This window comes from Triplophysa dalaica, chromosome 20, assembly GCF_015846415.1.
Source record: "Triplophysa dalaica isolate WHDGS20190420 chromosome 20, ASM1584641v1, whole genome shotgun sequence".
Classification (NCBI taxonomy): Eukaryota; Metazoa; Chordata; class Actinopteri; order Cypriniformes; family Nemacheilidae; genus Triplophysa; species Triplophysa dalaica.
Window position 1 is genome coordinate 9,490,770 of NC_079561.1, and position 20,775 is coordinate 9,511,544.

General features: G+C 36.3%; 1 protein-coding gene across 1 annotated transcript in view; it reads left to right on the plus strand.

Annotated features, from left to right (window-relative positions):
* The first annotated feature begins 13,538 nt into the window (after positions 1-13,538).
* The window catches only part of ntsr1 (neurotensin receptor 1 (high affinity)), a 31,801-nt gene continuing 24,564 nt past the window's right edge, over positions 13,539-20,775 (plus strand). The window contains exon 1 of the mRNA XM_056733813.1: positions 13,539-14,314. Coding sequence (XP_056589791.1) covers positions 13,637-14,314 — 678 coding nt within the window. The 5' untranslated portion in view covers positions 13,539-13,636. The remainder of the gene's footprint in view (positions 14,315-20,775) is intronic.

Sequence of the window (20,775 nt, forward strand, 5' to 3'; positions counted from 1 at the left end):
ATCGAACCCACAACCTTGCAATGCTCTTACCACTATGCTACAGGAAAGCTAGTGTCCTAGACAGTGTGCAACATTTTAAGGATGTTCTATTCATTTAAAACCGTGACATTTTCAGATCTGCCATGTTGGTTTATTATCAGGTTTAAAATGGATTTTGAATTGCAATTGCTCAATGTTGTCACAAGCCATTCGCCATATGCTTAGTGACTGGAGCACATTAGTGCCTCAACAATCTTCTTATGGTAAAAAAACTTTTTCTTTCCATAAACCTTTCTAGTTATGCAAAGCTGTAAAAAAATGGGTACAAACTAAGAATAGGGGTTGAGTCAAAAAGGTTAAGATCCACATCTTTACAGTATGCCTACTTGTCCGACAAGTCCGATATAATTCGAAAGTACCACTAGATGTCGCTGGTGACGCAGTGCTGTAAATTTTGTTCAAGTACTTGCACAGCATGTGAATATAACGCTTTAATATAGGTAGCCTACATATACACACTCTGCTGATAAACGTTTCCATTTTTCCATCAAAGTCTTTCCGAAACAACAGCATCTCTCCAATTTCAGCAAATGTTTTTCTATTCTTACAGAAAAGGATGCACGAGAGGTACAGATACAGAACTACTGTATACCGTTTCATTTACAGCACATGTTTTGCATCATTGCTACAGACAGACATTGAATGAAAGTCTATTATCTTAATACACAGTCAGTTTAATACTCATCACTAATGATACAGGCGTCTTACACATAATTCAGTCATTCATCTTCACCTAAGAGTATTAACATTTTTGTTTACAAGTGTATGTGTGTGTGAACAGGATTATCTATCATTGGGGAGATCCACAGTGATGATAAAAGTGTGCCTGGTTGTGTCAAAAAGTTGCAAACCCTACCGTTGGGTTAAATTAACAGAGAAAATGTTCATATTGGACCCAAGTAACCACGGTTTGAAACAACCCAGCAAACAGTAGGTTCATCTATAACACAACGATTTGATTCCTCCATTTTGAACCAATTTTGGTTAAAAATAATCCAGCATTTTTTAGAGTGGATTAAAATGGAAATTGATTAATAGAGAAACTAAACCATGTTTATTTGAAAGTGTAAAAGGATAAGTTTGGGAGTAGGCTTATGGAATATAATGTACAGTTTGTACAGAATAAAAGCCATTATGTCTTTGGAAACTCCGCACAATGTGTCATTATTACTTCAATGAAAATTCAGCATGAATTACGATTTGTCAAATTTATCTGAGCAATGCTATTTATCTTAAAGATCTGTATCAACAATTGTCTCATTTGTTTCTCTTTTAAAACCTCCTAAAGAAATGTACAAGAGAGACGCCTTAGATAACTTGATACAGTAAATAAAACTTTCAGATGATGTGAAAATGATATATTTAAACATTGACACAGAAAGACACTCGGCAAATAATCAGGTGAAACCTACGCGTGAACATGTGTGCTTGAGGTGAACATGGAACAAGATCATCTGTTTTAACCACTGTGTAAGCAGCACTATTGCCAGCAGGGAGCTGAGATCTTCACTTCACTTCCAGCACAGTAAGTCTTTTCAAACAACACTTAAAGCTTGAAACATACAGTAAACATCAAAGAAATGCACTGAATGGTCTCCTTCCTGAGCTGGAAAATGTTCATTATTTTGTAGTTGGCATGTAGCAGATGAAATCATCAACCTGTAAGTGCTGCCTTGCAAATTGAAACCTGGGGTGTAAAATGATCTGAGCTTGAAATATGAGGTCGTTTAAGTGTTATATCCTGACAAGAAAGTCATTCTATTTCTTTAGCTTCACTTGTAGTGCATTATTATTTTATTTATCTTTAATGCCCATATGTTAAGACAGACGATGTCTGATACTGCATTTAGGAAAGACATTATAAAGATTATTCAGTCCTAAGGATATTCCATGGCTTGTCCTCTTGCAATTTGTCTCTGAGATTCAATCAGACCGGACTGAACTCGCCCCAGGCAGACAGATATTGAAATCGAATACAGCCGAACACAAACGTCCATTTCTTATGGTCACTGTCAATGCAGTTTTGTTAACGGTATTAGACATCAATGGTGGTTGTGAAGCTGGCTGTAAAGGTCAGCTCTTTCGTGTCAATCTCACACACAACAGCCACTCCATATGTCAGTGTGTGATTAAGATTAGAGAGCATCAAGAAAACAGCCAATTCCCCCCGACACCCTCTCTAAAAAACACACGCACACATTTTCACACCTTCAAGGCCGTGAACATATTAACTGAACCAATAGATATAGAATAAGAAATATATGAACACAAGCAGGAAAGTTTACCAAAACTTGACCATTGTTTTACGCTGTGTACAGATTTTGCAGGAAACATAAACCAAACCTGAACATTAATCTTTATCTACTGTCTGTGCATCCATGCATAAGATTGATGGGAGAATCCTGCCAGTTGGGTAATACAGATCCTGCCCCAATATGACCACCTTTAAAAAAATATTCTGTCATCAGTTCAAATTAGCATGTCTGTTTTCATTTGGAGAAATAAGAAATACAGTGTTGCTTGTTTTTGTGTGGCCTTTAAATATTAGACTGTTCATGACTTTATGCCATGAGTTACTGCTTCATAAGTCATATAGTGTTGCTTGTGTGCATGCATTAGACTAATTGTTTATAACTAAATGTCCATCCATGCATAAGTTTGAAGGGAGTAGAATGCAGGCAGGTGGACAAAACAGATCCTGCCCCAAAATTACCACCCTTGAAATATTATCCTATCCTATTTAACATGTAGTGTGTGTAGCCTTAAAATTATTCTATTATGGTTCCTGCTTCATGAGACATACGGTGTTGGTTGTGTACATGCATCAAACTTATTATTTTTGACTGTGCATCCATGCACACGTTTGAGGGGGGGTAAATGCAGGCAGGTGCGCAAAACAGATCCTGCCCCAACATTACCCCCCCCCCTGAAATAGTAACCTGTCACGTGTCACATGTAGTGTGTATGCCTTTTACATTTTAGCATGTTTACAGTATGTTAGCCACTTTTCTGCAAGTAAGAAATGACATTTAGATGATGATTAAACACCAAAACGTCACAGAATCTAAATCAGAAATAATTGGCCAATTTATACTGTTTCATAGCACAACATACGACAAAATTAGTCCTATACGGTATGCATTCGGTCTCAATTTGTCTTTCTTGGTTTGTTTTTTAAATGGAAAGTGCTAGAAACATGATTGGATGTAACGAACATGAAACATGCCTGAAATGCTAACAGCGAAGATGTGACCAACGCATTAGAGACAGAGGGAAAAAAACCTCTTGAGTGTGACTAAAATGACCACAGAGGCAAAACAACAAAACCAGATCAAAAGTGGATGTTGACATCAAGCCGCGTGTTCAAATGAGTCACTGAAAGCTCAATTCAAACATGTTTGGACAGAAAAACAGATAATTTTCAGGAACTATTATGTGATGAAAATATAAACTTTAAATACAGTTACAGAGAGAAGGCAGCATGAGTAAGAACCATTCGCATAGATTGTGTTTTTATGTTTTTGATGTTGATCTGTTTTAAAATGTATTTTTTAACTTATAATGTCCTGAATATAGCGCTTATTGTGGAATGGTCATCGGTTTGTGCAGGAAGAACAAAGCACCACTAGAAGTGATGTTCCCATACACTGAATTTGTCCCCTAAAACTAAGAAAATGTTGTGATATTTTTCCTTTATGTAATTTCTATTCAATGACTTCTGGCACAACAAGATTTTATCTTCATTGGTCAGCTTTCTTCAACAAATATCGATATAAGTTTTAATTTCATGTAATCGATTGAATTACTTGATTTAAAAAAAATCAATTAACAGTCTTAACAAATATTTAGGTATATCTCTGCAAACTCAGTGACATTATGGTATTGATTTTTCGCAATGGTGATATCTTAAAGGGGTGATATGACACGGTTTAAACCAATATTATTGTTTGTTTTAGATGTAATGCAATGTGTATACATGATTTAAGGTTCAAAAACTCTGTATTTTCCACATAAAGTGCATGTTTGTATCTCCTCTTTGCCCCACCTCTCTGAAAGGCACAGATTTTCTACAAAGCTCATTGCCCTGAAAAGCGATGTTGACCAGTGCGTAGTGATTGGTCGAATACTGCAAGCGTGTGATGGGAATGTATCGCCTCGTACCATATTTGGAACATCAGGTTCCAAAGCAATTGTGCTGACTGTCATGGTTCTTCAGGGAAGACATGGCAGGAGAACCCAAGTGCAGGCAGGACTCAGACGTGAAGGGGTTAACAGGGGTTTATTAAACAGAACAAGACTATACAAAAGGTAAAACAAAACCCACGAGGGGGAAAACAATACAGGATAACTTAAATAGACAACAAGAACACAGACTGACTAGACTATGAAAAAACAAACACTTGATATGAACACTTACTAAGACGAGGGAACAGGAACAGTAACACGGTAACACGGTAACACGGTAACACGGTAACACGGTAACACGGTAACACGGTAACACGGTAACACGGTAACACGGTAACACGGTAACACGGTAACACGGTAACAAGAACTTCATACAAACAGTATACGACAGCTTAAGCTTACAGCAAACAGCTACATGAACGAGCACAGGACAATGAACACGAGGGTGTTTTAAAGGGAACAAACAAAGGATCATAACGAGGAACAGGTGCTGGGGATTAGCAGGAGAGGCTGACGAGGAACGAGATGTAGGGAACAATGACAAGACACGAGAAAGAACTATGTCTTTCCCACAAAAAACCATCAGGCAATGCCATGGCTCCACTCGAGACAGGAATAAAACATGACATGATAGTGGAACCATGACAGCTGACAGGTACTCAACTTACTTGCGTATACATTTGGGCGGTCTTAGTCAAATCATACGACGAACTGACGTGGATTTGTGGGGGTGTGGTTACGCAAGGCGTTTCAGGCAGGTTTTGCACTTAGATAGAATGCATCTTTTGTTACGACACTTTCATTCTTGCAATTTTACGTGTCTGATACATGCATAGGCAACTTATAACACACCAAAAAAACCATGCTTTCTCGCCATATGACCCTTTTTAACATTTGGAATTGTCTGTCTTTTATTAAATTGAATTTTTCTTTAGCAAAGACTTACAGAGGGATCCTGACGTTTCAGTTTTACACCGACTATATTAAACAACAAAAAGCGTTGTATTAGCTAAGTGGAGTGGAACCTTAATCCTGCCTGAGGTTCCACAAGGATCACCTTTCTGTAAAATGTAGGCTTGTTGATAGCCTGGTTTTACTAATGCAGATATTTTTGCATTTGGATGATACTTTTATCCAAAGCGACTTACATTCCATTATCCTATGCATTTGTTTCTAAGTATGTGCAATCCAATGGGATCGAACCCACAACTTGTCGATGTAAGCACCATGCTATTACCACTGAGCTACAGGAAAGCTTTTTGTTTAAAACACATAACTTCCTTATCTTTTCTGTGATCAAAGTTTTTGACTAAATACCAGTATTGCTGTGAAGCTCTGTACACGAACATCAAGACTACTCAAAGTATTTAAAATTAATTGTAAGATTTAGAGCTGCTGAAAGATGTTAAAGGGATAGTTCACCCAAAAATGAAGATTCTGTCATCAATTACTCACCCTCAAGTTGTTCCAAACCTGTATAAATGTATTTGTTCTGTTGAATACAAAGACAGATATTTGGAAGAATGTTAGCAACTGACATTTTGGGACATCACTGACTACCATAGTAGGAAAAATTAAAGTGGTAGTCAAATGTGCCCTAGAACTGTTTGCTTTTCTAAATTATTCAAAATATCTAATTTTGTGTTCAACAGAGGAATAAAGTGACATAAATTTTTTTCCTGCTATGGAAGTCAATGATTACAAGTGATTTTGTCTATACTTAACCCAATATACCTCACTGTTCTTAACGGCTTAAAACCGACCCGACATTTTTGTAGTGTACATTAAAAAAGAGAGAAATCAGAATAGAGCGAACAAAAGATTGAGTGAAAGAGAGAGAGAGTCTGTCAATAACATTTCTCACTGATCTTAATGTGTCTTCTGAGCAGGACTCCAAACACACAAAAGCACCTCGGTTTGTTTTACAAATCAATGAACACCTGCAGAGCCGTATAGATATTCCTCGCTTCAAATGACACTATAGCAGTGTGAACTGTGAATGTCATGCAGACAGAGGTCAAGACGAGCTGTAACCATTATAAGATAGACAGAGAAATTAATTTGTGTGTGTATTAATAATCTTTCAATGTATTCATGTATGGAGGCCAATAGAAATCAGGTAATTCATTTGTTTTTCCATTTCATATTTTCCTGCCTCTAAGTTACAAACTTTCCCATATCCAATGCAAGATTTATTTTCCCATACCAGCAAACAATCCAACACATGCTGTTTGTGATTCCGGCCATTCTTCAAACCCGCCACCCTCAATTAATAACATGCCATCTCAAAGGAAAGGGAAGCATGACGAATCACATTGAAGGCACATCATGTTTTCAATGACCTCTGAGTATCAAAGATGCTGCTTCTGAAACACTTGTGTCAGATTGTTGCTCTGAGGCTAAAGAGCAGAGAGTCTTGTAATTGGATCAAGAATAGGGATCAATCCCCTCTGCGTCTGATTTTAAAGAAGGAAACATAAACACAGAAGATTCTTGTAACCTGAAGCTAGCCATGCATCATATTAGTAGGAATGTGAGGTATGTGGTCCATAAATGCAACTCTTTTAATAAAATAAAAGAATAAATAAATGATTACTATACAGTACAATAGAGTTGGAGATCTATAGAAGGTATCCTGAAATCCTTCACTGATTCTGAACTAAGAGGTCAGTATCACTGTCTCTCTGACAAGACAAGCCGTGTGGAAAATCCAATAATTGTTCTTTGACTCTTAAAGAATAGATTCATCCTCAGTCACATCATATTTGCATAAGTTAAATGAACCCTGAATGACAAAGGGGGGGGGGAATGTAATAGAATTTACTGTGATTCCTGTATTTTACATATACAAGGTTTAGTAACTAAGGGAAAGTTATTTCGGGACTTCATTGTCTCTTCAATTGTGAATCACATTTTTTAGGAGCTGTTTCACTAGAAAATACATCATGACATTAAAATAAAGAGAATTCAATTGCATGATGGCTTAAAATGCAACTTTGCCAGGCTGACAAAAACGCTATTAGTTATTTCAAAAGGAGGCGGGGCCTGATATGTCTCACGCTGTCTACACTTTTCAGTTGAAATTACGTCAACTCATGAAACAATACTGCACGTGTCAGGACCATTCACTGGGTCTATTAAGACCTTCTGACATACATACAGATGCAGTGCTGACAGACAGGGACATCATTCATCTCCTCACAGATGTTGTTTTGTAAGCAGCCTAAAATTAGTCTTTTTCATTCACCGTATACTTCCGATTTAGTTTTCAATCCATAAATGGAAAGAGACCGTAATACTTACAAAGATAAGATTTGAAAGTAAGATGATAGTGTATGATGAAAGTGAACAACAGCTTGAGGAAGTGAAGTTGACCATAGATCAAAATGAGCTATTCTTTCTCATTTTCTGCCTCTTTTTATCTGCACTCATGTTTACAAGGGTCCTTCTCATTGGACGAGGGCGACATTATCTGTGCTTCACTCCCAATAAGAGGCTCAGTATCGGGAATCTATTCGTTTCTTCGAAGCATTTTTAAACAGCTCTCCACTCCTTCACACAGGTGTAAGGATCCTCTTATAAAAGTCACACAATTGGCCCTTAAAAGCTAAACCCTCTCAGTTAACCCTCACCTTTATTATTCATAGCCTTCATATTACTATGGTCATGAATTTGAATACTGATCTATGCATGTGTTCTGTTCTTTTTTTTCTAAGGCATCAGAAATGCAAATACAATAAGGAACTTTAAAATTAATTCTGAGAAAAAACAGAGCACATTCAAAATAGAGGACTACTTAATTCATTAAAAAAAAAGTACAGAGTGAAATACAGAAAAAAAATACACAAAGAAAAGAAAACAATAATTAAACTACTAAATATCAAGGTCTTCTAATAGCTCAGGGATACATCACCTTAGAATTAAAGTTCCGTCCTCATTTACTTTTAAATGACTTTAAGAAGATATTTTGAAGAATGTCGGTGACCGAACAACCGTGGTACCCATTGGCTTGTGTCCGCACAACATTGAAGTGAATGGTTATCACCGTTGTTCGGTTACCAACATTCTTCTTAATAAAATAAAAGTGATTCGCAGAAGAAAGAGTCATATACTGTACAGATTTTATGTTACGAGTCCTAGGGGTTCTAGTCTTGGTCTGGGTCCTGGAGGGTCTGGTTTATGTCACCATGTTTTTATTGATCAAAGTGTTAACTCACTAAATACTACGTATACAGTAAATGAGTTGAATTACATTTTGGTGTGTTTGCAGATGAACACTGAAAAAGAGCCATCGTCATTTTTGTCGTTTCCTTCTTTGTTTGTATACATTACTCAATAAGGTTTATTACGGACAATCTTAACCCAACCTGAAGACCAAACAGATGCTATACAGACAAAAAGATGTTGTTTTAAAGGATGAAAACATGCACTGACTGATAAGTCAACACACTGTTTCATTGTTAAATGCCGTTGTTGTACCCAATGCCACTTTTAATATCTAAACATTATTTTATTCTAGTCTTCATTAAAGACAATACAATATATGAAAAAACATGGATTGGAAGAAACACGTTTAGCCATGAAACCTTCACAAACCTCCATTTATAAACAAGGATTTCTTTGTTCCACACAGTTGTAGACAATTGATGCATTTTTCTGTAGGGCACAAACTGTACAATATTTAAAATAAAGTAAAGGGTGGTGGAAATGCCTGGTGTGTCTAAATGAAATCTTTGAGACTCCTTTGAAATCTCCCCAGCAGCACCCCAATGGCAAGCATTCTGTTTCAGCCTGTGCAAATGAGTTTTTTTTTTTAATTAAATCAAGTGATTCATGGCCAGGGCGTTTTATCAATTTTATGGTGTGGGTTTGTACACAACCAGTCACAGATCTGATATTAGCATAATGACAGTCAGTGTTATGAAGCTGTAGATAGGAGGGAGATTGGTGACAAGAGGCTGTTTGTTTCTGATTCATCATGTTGTGTGAACAGGTGCAATCTAGCACACTAGCAGATACCAGCAATCACTAACAGGTGTATAAAACGAATTGTTGGTCCATTGTTATAGAAATGACAAAACATTTGATCATCAAAAAGAAAACAAAGTGTGGGTCTCATGGTCACGTGGAACCACATCATTTTCCCAATTACAACAAATGGAACATACATAAAAACTACTAAAAAAATGTTTGTTGTATCAATGGCACAACTTGCACAAAATTTGCTCACCAAAGCCTTATGAACTTCTTGTTCTGCTGAACACAAAGATACTTGGAAAATGTTTGAACAGATCTCTTCTCCCATTTAGGCAAGGCAAGTTTATTTATAGCATATTTCACACACAAGGGCAATTCAAAGTGCTTTACATAAAAGGATTTGCAAAGAGAAAAAGGACGTATCTTTAAAATGCAAATGATTTAAGATTACAAATATAAATTTAGATTTTAACAAACAATAAACAGCAATAAAATTGATTAAACATGTGAGTGTATAAAAAGAATAAGAACAAAAGAAAAACTAGAAATAAATGTGCAGTTTATGTAGACCATCACAGTGCTCAGGTTGTAAATGCACAGCTAAACAAGTGTGCTTTTAATTTGGATTTAAAAGTAGCTTAAGTATCTGATGTCTTCTGGAAGCAGATTCCAGCTACGGGTGGCGTAATGGCTAATATCAATTGTTAATTTAATGCTAAAGGGAAAATAATTTCTAAGGGAGTCAATGGGGGATAAGTTTGGTTACTGACATTTTTCCAAATATCTTCCTTTGTGTTAAGCAGAACCAAGAAATGTATTCAGCTTTGGAACAAGTTGAGGGTTAGAAAATTATAACAGTATTTTCAGTTTTGGGTGAATTATCCCTTTAAATCAAGGCCTAGGAGAATGACCACTACTTATTACTACTAAGAGAGCTTCCACAAATATGAACAAATATACTATTTTAGTCAATGCTGTGAATTGATTTTCTATGTGTTGTTATGTTACAATAAAATACCATATTCTTTATAAGTAGTTTGCCTTCTTTGCCAAATAAGTTTTCACGTGAATACATTTGGCTCCTCTAACAGCATGCTTCCTTTGCTTCCTGTGACATCATAAAAAAGGTTACATGATGAGGAATTTATCTTATTTTATTTCAGTGTTTTCATTCTAAAAAAGGTATTTCCCTTCAAGGAGACAATACAATTATCTTCCTTTCTTTGCGAAATGATAATAAAAACTTCATAGACTTTGTAATAGATAGAGGTTGTAATAGACCAAAACCTGCAGCATTTTCTCGTTTCTTCTGTTTGCTTCGGAGTAAGTGAAGACCTGCTTCCAGGTGGGAGGTGCCCTTTAAATGTCAGAAATGATGATGAAGATGGTGCATGCAATCTGAAGATTTGATCAGCTAAAAAATGCCTGATAAAGGTGAAGAATATCAACCACTGTATACAGTATACTGTATGTCAATAACAAAGACACTACAAAGTTACTTCCAACTTTAACACCCCAATATATCCCATGGTTGAGGCTAGTTTGCATTCAAACTGTTCTCTGTTCTCTGCCTTGTGATCTTAAGTGGTACAAACTGTGCCGTGTACATTGAAAAATGTAACCAGGTTACACAGCAGCGACTGTTTTACACAGTCATAGTATATCATGGTTATTGTCCATATACTGTATTCTGACACCTCTAGTTTGGCAAATATTAGAGCAGGTACAAATTCAGAAAAAGTAGGCACTATTAATTATTCATACTGGTTGGAAACCTTTAGACAAAAGCTGTTGTGAAAGCATTCAGACAAAGAGAGTCAAAGGGTAAAGTCGACCTCAGTTAATGTCTCCATGAGAGAGATTTATTCACTCGTTCAGAGAGACCGGGCAAGAAAAATGTGTTAATATATTTATATAGCCCTTTATGTTGTGACATTTAACATGCGTGACTGTGAAAACAACCGCAAAATAGTCACCGTAAATGAACCGGATTAAAGGGGTGACTCAACTCCTAACTAACACTAACAGCAGGTTAGAGAGTTCATTTTACTTACAAATTTAAAGGACTCCTTGATCTTCACAGCCAATAAATGAAGCTATTACAGCAGCTTATTATAATTATTATTATCTTTCATCACCAGTTTTTAAGAGTTGGTCCTAGTGATGAAATTCTAAGAAAATTCTTAGAAATGTGAGCTTATCCCCTTCAAATTACAAAAAGTCCTTAAAAAGTTCCAAATAGTTAGGAGTAGCGAGAAGGACTTTTTGGAGGCTTTAGCAGCAGTGAAACGCGAAGAGGGAAAAGAAATGCGTTGCACACAATGCATTCGAAAGTAAGGTAATATGACACAACATTTAGTCATTTACATTTACATTAAGTCATTTAGCAGACGCTTCTATCCAAAGAGTTCAGAGAGCAATAAGCGATATGTCATACAGGAGCAATAATACTACACCAATACCTGTCAAGAGAAAGGTATTGTGTTTTTATTCTTCATTTTTTCTCATTTGTCTGTCTAGTATTCACAGAAGAGATTTTTGAATGTTGTGAGAGACGTGGTTGACCGGACTGAGTTCGGAAAAATGTTTCACAACTATATTTAAAAAAATATATATATTTTAAGATCTTAATTTAAATATGTTAGCATGTACCTCATTATATTTCTATGAATTAATGACTGATAGAGACTCATCCTTTATCAGCCAAACACTGTGATCATAGTCAGTATAAGCTTGCTGACATCATCCATAGCAACTGTCTTAGTTTAAGATTACTCTCTGCACCTTGAGGCTAAAATACACCACAAGACTTTTGCTTAGTTTTTGCCAGATTTTCAGTCTGGACTTGTTGCAGAAAATCTGTTTAATACATTTTAGTGCTTATATTTTTGCAAGGCCCGGTGAAAAAATAAAGTGTGACTAATAATTATTATTTATGGCAAAAAATAGGTTTCAGGTAGACATCTGCGATGTGTTTGGTGTATTCTGTCTTTTTAGAAAGAAATTTCAGCCACGGACAGTTAAAATGAATGTAAGAATAACAACAGATCAACAAAAATCAACGACACACTTGCAGTCATGTAGAAATACGTCAATCACAAAAGCCAGATAATTCGACCTTCACTGATAAAAAAACATCCTGTTAATTTCCGCTACCTAAAAGGGAATGAGGTATTTATAACTACAAATACCTGCTCTAAATATTTCTTATCTAATGCAAATTAATTTGAAAGCCATGAATGAATGGCTCACATAAATATGTTTTTTTTTGTATTTACCTTTTCAATTATGGGGCACATGTGACATTTAATGCTTGTTACATTTCTTTCAAATAAGACAAAATGGCAGGCCAAATAACAGAGAAATGGGAAACGTCATTGTAGTCTGTTAAAACCCATAAAATGACACAACGAATGAGTAAGTTCTAAGAAACTGTGTCTGGCAATTACATTTGAATGGGACACATTGTCAGATCAGTTTACCCCATTGTTCTAACTGAAAGATTCTGGAATATTCCTGAAATAGGGAGCTATGGAAATGTGTTATAACATGAAATATACCAGACACAAAACATATTGCCAATTTACAACCAAAAATTAAGCCTTTGGCTTGATTTACATATTGTTAATACAAATAGGAAAGAACTCATTAGCACAGGGCTGATCTTCAACTTGGACATGACAGCTGTAGAGGTAAAGAGATCAGAGACTATTACAGAGAAAAGAAATGCCCGTTCATACTCATCTATCATCATTTTTTCATTTGTTTCCTGATAGCCTCACCCATACTGTTCATTACTCCGGGTGAAAGGTTGTCTAATTATGGACATACCATTTAATTACTGTATTATATAGAATAAATTGCCATTAACCTATGAACATTTTCACTTACAATATGTGGGAGATTGATTTTCGTTGCACATGTGTCAAATGAAAACGCCAGAATGGCTCCAGTGTTCTAAATTACAGGAAGATGATTTTATTTGAGACAAATATGAATTAGCAGTTTGTCATCTCTTACAATCAATCATTTGATATTATACATTTGATATTATTTCAGATATTATCACAGCATTATTAGTCTTCTTTTGATATTTCAACAAAAGCTCTCAGAAGTGAGATGGCACACTCTTTCATATGGTCAAGGTTATAGCGCATCCATGAAGCAAAAATACACCAATCTTTGAATGGCGTTGCGTCATTGCTCATCGGTTGCGCTCAACACGCCTCCTCTTCATATAAAAGCGTCTGAACGGCTCCCCTCACAGATCTCAGTAAGTTCAGCGCAGTGACTACTGGCTCACCAGAGATTTTGCGCACAGCCGCCTGTTTTGAGTTGACACGCAGCATGTAGATGCTTACCAAAACTCTGCGAGGAAAAAAGTCATTTATTACGATAAATTAAACAAATGTTATATGTTAGTTTTGTGTCCTAAATGAGTAACATGGAGGTCAACGGTACACTCCCAGGACGCAACTTCATAGACTTGCGCATCTTTACAGAAAATCTTTTATTGTCGGCAAACAGGTCTCTGCGATTTCTGGACAATGAAACGAACCGCGTCGCCGAGGATGATCTGGACGTGAACACAGACATCTACTCTAAAGTTTTGGTCACCGTGATTTATGTGCTGCTTTTCGTAGTCGGGTGTTTAGGGAATTCCATCACCCTGTACACACTTCTCACGAAGAAATCTCTCCAGAATCTCCAGAGCACGGTGCATTATCACCTGGCGAGTCTGGCCATATCTGACCTTCTCATCCTGATCCTCTGCATGCCCATTGAGTTGTACAACTTCATCTGGGTGCATCATCCGTGGGCTTTTGGAGAGGCTGTGTGTAAAGGTTACTACTTTCTGCGGGACGGGTGCTCGTATGCGACGGCGTTCAACATCGCCAGTCTGAGCGTCGAGCGCTTCATGGCCATCTGTCACCCGTTCAAAGCGAAGAGCATTATGTCGAGGAGCCGCACGAAGAAACTGATCAGCGCCATGTGGCTCGCATCTTTTCTCCTGGCCACCCCGATGCTCTTCACTATGGGACAGCGTGTGGTTGAAAACGAATTCATATGCACCACGATCGTGTCCTCGATCACTGCCAAAACCGTTCTGCAGGTGAGTGCGCAAAACATCCTTGCATTGAGCGGTATCTGTATATCCACATTAGAGTAGATCATGGTGCTGTCATCAAAGTAAAACCACCTGTTGCATCTATCGTCACTATCAGCTTTCATTAACAATTTCTCAATTTAAATGTCATGTAAGACATTTATTTTTGATTTGATTATTTACTTTTTTCAATTTTTGATCGGCTATAATGCAAAAAATTGTAATCCCTCGCTCTCCCTTTAAAAATTATATATAATTCTTCCATTTGTATAACCTTTGTGTAAAGTCCCAGTGAAATTAAAAATGAAAACTTTATTTGTGCATGAAAAATTGCAGCATTTATAGAAAATAGTTTATCAATCTGGCTCATTTTCTATTTAAAATGCATTTACCCTCGTGATCATCAGTTACAATCAGAAAATGCACTTCCGCCCTGAAACTTTTGGTTTGCTGCCATCAGCCAGTTTCATTTCTAAATCAACGCACCAGCTGTTTTTACACATCCAATCAATTCGCAGTGAAAACGCTAGCCACGCCCACTTATTTTCTACAGTTACATTTAGTCATTTAGCAGACGCTTTTATCCAAAGCGACTTAGATGTGGGGTAGGCAATGGAAGCAATTGGGACAGCATAAGTGCAATCAAAAAAAAAAAAAAGAAGAAGACTGGTCTCATATAACCTAACACAGTAAACAGAACCATTCATTCATTTTTTTTAAGAGTATAGAAGAAAATAGAGTCAGAACAGATCAGTCAGATGTTGACGGAAGAGATGCGTTTTCAGACGTTTCTTAAAGATGGCTACAGAAAATGTAGCCTAAATTCCTTTTCACTCGGAAATGTGTCCGAATAAGGAAGTGAAAACGATCGCAATGTTTGATTAATATTACTTTAAATACAAATAACATATGGTTATTGTAGCAAAAGCACGGTTAATTTGTGGTTTCTACCAGAGCTGTGCGCGATTAATCGCGATTACCAGAATATCATTTTGAAATCGCAGCTGGCTGCGATTATGCAAAACTTCGCAATTTTTTATCCAAAGCTTGTCCATGAAGCCTGGCTCTGTGGTCAGATGGAAGTGCTGCTCGATCTAAAAGCAGTGCGAGTTTGAGTCGCTTATAACGTGCATTTAAAAAAGCAACACCCTTCAAATACGATCATTATAAATATACTTTATTATCATGAAAATAGAGGAGGCTTGAGGAACTGTGGAAAAAAAACATGCCCATAGGCATTTTCTAGAACTAGGTGTGTTGTGGTATTCTTCTGCAGTGCGTATTTGAAGTTTCTGCACGAGAGCGCCCTCTGGCTTACGGGTGCAGCAGCATTTTACCTTATTTCACTCACAAGCTGTGCATAAATCAGTGAAATATATTTCGGTTAATAGTGTAAAGTCCTAGTTTCTACAAATAAAAATCAAAGGTATTTATAATCAAATCGTGGTGAATTTTTATTAGTACTGCAGTATCCTCTAGTCTAGAGGTTCTTTATAGGCTACCCCTTTGCTTCTTTTGAAATTCAAAATAAAATTTCAATGACCTGAATATTCATAAACATTTAAATGATGCTCATTGTTTTCAAGCACAGCTGTTTGTTATTTATGCACCAAACGCCATGAAAGTCAAAATACATATCAGTGATTCTAATGCATTTGTAAATAAATGTACCAACCAAAATATACGCTCGGCTGTGAAAATCAGAGGAAACTTTGGGGAAAAACAATGGTCTAGAAGTACCTAATCCTGGTTGGAAGATTAAACTTAAAGAATAAACTGTACATTTATTTCTAAAATCTGTTTGGTTGATTTAAATATTGTCATAGGGGAAAGATGATGTTGTCCTAAGGATATCAACCACTTGGCAAAAACAGGAGAGCCCAATATATACCAAAATGGCAATATACTACCATTTTCACATGCCCTGAAGTAGACACTTACTAGGTGAAAATGTACACATAAGGCTTTGATTCTTGGAATTGTGCCCACAGCTGTAAACAGCATGTCTGCCTTTATTCGTGTATATAACACCAGTGAATCAGATTTAGTTTCTTGTAGATCTATTAACAAGAGCTCCTATCGCTCAGTTTCATAAACTTTCTTTGCACAGTCAAGAAAACACAGCGTGAGACCAGGAAAAATGGACACCTGTGGAGTTCTCCTGTGCAAGATAAAAATATGGGCATTTTAAAAGGAAAGTTAAACTAAAAATAAAAATTATGTCATTGTTTACTCACACTTAAGTGATTCCAGATCTGTATACCTTTCTTTGTTCTGCCAAAAACTAGAGAAGATATCTTAAAGAATGTGAGTTCTGGGGCACTATTAACTACCATATTATTTTTTATCCTGCTGTAGTAGTCAATAGTGCCCCAGAACTGTTTGGTTTCTCACATTCTTCCAAATATCTTCTTTTTTGTAAGGTTAGTAAATGATGACAGAATTTTTATTTTTGGGTGAACTATCTCTTTAAGTCAACAGAGATGGAAGAAAAAAGATAAGCTGGGAGATAAAATAAAGGGAAACAGAGCGTTAAGAGACATCAGGGATGGATTGAGGCATCTTTCTTAGAATGACAGCAATTCTATATGAGAACCTGGTTTATCACTCTTCAATCTCTGCAAATTGGCTAGCACTGAAAATCCTAAAATGTTGTCTTTAATATGCAAATGGTTTCACAATTTGAAAACGGTCTATCATATATTGATATAAAATGTTAGACCTGAAACTCAATTGCCTTTTTGGCCACTAGTGATTTGATTCTCAGCAGAAATGACATACCGTATGACAAACATCTTCTATAGCATGGGAACTGTGAACTTACATAAATACGTGTTACAATCTTACCCATAGCAAAGCCGTAAATGAGATCTTTATTTATCTCTTTATTCAGTAAACTTTAGAAGACACGTGTTGAATTATTTTTTTAAGAATTCTCAGTCTCAGAAGACATCTCAACAATAACTCAATCGGTGCTCTTGTAGAAAACTTTTCCCTGTTGTGATTATATAACCTTTTAAATTCCAGGCCAGTTTTCTGAATGCCTTCTTAATAGCTTCCATAATGTCCCTTTACAGTAGTCACAAAACATCTCTCAGTTATTAGATTATATGTTGTTGTGTTCTCCTAATGGTGTTGCTAATGGTTCTAAATGTGTTTTCTTCTCTGATCTTGTGTTGTACTGTCCATGTCTGAAATTAATACACAGTATACTGCACATAAATACGCAAATGAAATGAGAAGTCAGATATTTATAGCAGCAGGCAGTGGTTCTGCCATGGAGATGGGTGATGGCCGACAGTCTGAAACTAAGAAGCATTCTAGCAGGTGCACCTCAACTATAAAGTGAGCGAGAAACTGTCCAAATCTCCAGCTTCTCCATCCCACCACTTTGTTCAATAGTTCATTCTGGATTTGATAGAATAGGGCACCTAAAAGAGACAACTGGATAGAGTTATAAATGGATTTCACTGCAGGACATTTGTATTGACAGCTTTCCTGTAGCTCAGTGGTAAGAGCATTGCGTTGTGGGTTCGATCCCAGGGTTTTTAAATACCTATGTAAAATGTATAGGATAAAGCAATGTAATTGCTTTGGATAAAAGCGTCTGTCAAATGTAAAATGTAAATGTATTACAGCTTTGCCAAAACAGGCTTTAACTATTGGAACCTAAACAGGGCTTGAAATTGACTTTTTTACCTGGTACCACGGGTGCTCCAAACTTAAAAGAGTATAGGAGCACCAGCACAAATTTAGGAGCACCCACGTAAAAATAAATGCTCTGTCTGAAAACCCACAAAATATAAACAATTTACCATTTAAAGATGCCTGCTTTATTTTACAGAGTCATAATGCCTTCATGATTTCCTAATCACATTTTTTAATCGTACACATTATGTTGCTGTATATGCCTACATTGCACGAATTTGAGGGGAGCACAATTTTTTAAGAAGTTTCACATGAATATATTTCAAATGACTGTAATTCCAATTTACAAGAGCTACATTTGTGCTCCCAACGCGGTGCTGACGTGACTTCAAAGAATCCTGTTTTTTTGCCATTTTGATCATGTACAGGAGCTTAACATTTATCAATCGGGCAACAGAAGCAACAGCGCTGGCTTATGACGTAAACTTTTATTTAGACCCGCGACCAAATGCGGGAACTGTACCCATGAACTGGATTTTTGACTTTTAAAGAGGCGCTGCCAAGAACGCTCCCTTTATGTCACAAACTACTGTGAGAACAGACTGCTCCATATGCTTTCAAATGCCTATTGCGATACGTTGGTGTAGTCTGCGCAGTCAATCACACCTCATGCCAGTTGGCATACCGGAAGCATCTTTCAAAGTGAATCACATTTATGTGATTCAATTTTATGGTTCGATACTGACAATACTCTCAAAGAAAATATTTTCCTCTAAATTAAGTATAAATAATATATTCAATCATTTAATAATGATTTTGAAATACATAAAGTGGTATATTTTTTAAATAATATATACAATATATAAAATAATACATAAAGAATTGACACCATAATATATTTTTGTTTCATAATGAAAGGAGTTTTGTAAATATAATAAATCCGTATTAAAGGCACTTTATCAAAGGTAAACCACTTTGCTACATTTTTATTTGGTTTTACTTGTGTGCTCTATGTTCATTGTATGCAAACAATGACTCTTTTACTACTATAGCACAAAATTGTGTACAAGATATTTGTTCTCAAAGTACACCAGACTGATGCATTTACCTTAAAAATGTACAGATTTTCTTTTTAAATGGGAAGATTCAATCATTCATGATTCATGTCAGAAAAAGGTAAGGCAGAACCCAGGCGCAGGCAGACGAAGGGTAACAGAAAAACTTTTATTAAACCTAAAAATAAAAACCCAAGATGGGGAAAACATGAATAACAAAACAAGAAAGAAAAACAAAACTTCCCAACAATCCTCAAATTCAAAATAATAAGTCCAAACATGACTAGGGAATGGCAAACAGGAACAGGTTAATCCATACACGACACAACACAGGAACACGAGAAATGCATGCATATGAGGCCCCTAGAAAAAGAGGCTATTTTGGACACAGCCTTGGTGTCTGTAATACTGTATTTGTCTGTTTTGTTTAAAAGTTACCACATGAGTTTTTGGTATTGTACATGTTATTACATCCAACCAATTTACTTTATGGAATGGATGGAGCTATAATTAAAGGAACACTCAAGTTGTTCCAAACTTGTATACATTTCTTTGTTCGGTTGAACACAAAGAAAGATATTTGGATGAATGTTAGCAACTGAGACTTCTGGGCCACCATATAAATAGACCACCATAGTGGATTTTTTTTGTATCATTTTCATTAAATGGGTTGTGCTATTAGATATGTCAGAGATATAAATGTATTGTCCATTACCTGCAATGGTTAGCCAGGAAAACACAACCAAAGGGTTTGTATGAGAGGAGTGAACACATAAGGTGCCCTACACAATCTGGAAAACAGATCTATTTCATTACAGAGACAACGCTTTGACCATTGACAAACAAAGACAGTGCATTTAGCTCTTTCGTCCATTGCTGTGATGTTAAAGGGATACTTCACCCAATAATTTGAATTCTGTCACCACTTACTCACCCTCATGTCATGTTAAACCTGTATAAATGATCAGATTAATGGAAAGAATAAAACGGTCCAAAAACATAATATATTTTTTTTACTACTATTGTAGTGAGTTATGTCCAAGAAGTGAAAATTGCTAACATTCTTCCAAATATCTTTCTCTATGTTGATCATAACAAAGAATTTGATACAGGTTTAAAAAAACCTGAGGGTGAGTAGATGATGATAGAGTTTCCATTTTTGGGTGAACTATCCCTTTTAAGTGTTTGGAATTCTATTCAGGAGTTAAATGTCACCAGAAACCAATAGGTCGTCTATTTATTAATGATGTCTATGGACTTTGACTAGCGAATACATTCAAGTTCATTTACTGTTCTGAAAATTGAGATGACCCACGCATCCTATAAATCTTCTTACAATTGAAGAATTCCGGTCTTAACAGATGTATTTGTCTATACAGGCAACGTTTGTCTGTGACTTGTGTTTTCTATTTAAAATTGACTGAACTAGGTGACATTGAGTGACAGGATTGCTTTACTTTTTCCGACACTCTGTCCAAAGTGTAATTTTCACAGTCAGAGCGCTTCAAAGGAATGACTGGTTCACAGGGTCTTCAGATACCCAGAAGACATCAGGATAGCAGATATTGACGGCCCTACCGAGAAATGTCTGAAAGAAAAGAACCCTCAGTCAAGAGATCTGAGAGGAGAGGAAAGAGGCGAATCTTCGCTTTGTACATAAAACATACAGTGTGCTAGAATTTAGCCAATAGATACAGTGAAAATGTATGTTAAATAATATGTCATTTGACTCTTAAAGAGCTGATGCGTGCAATTTTGTTTCAC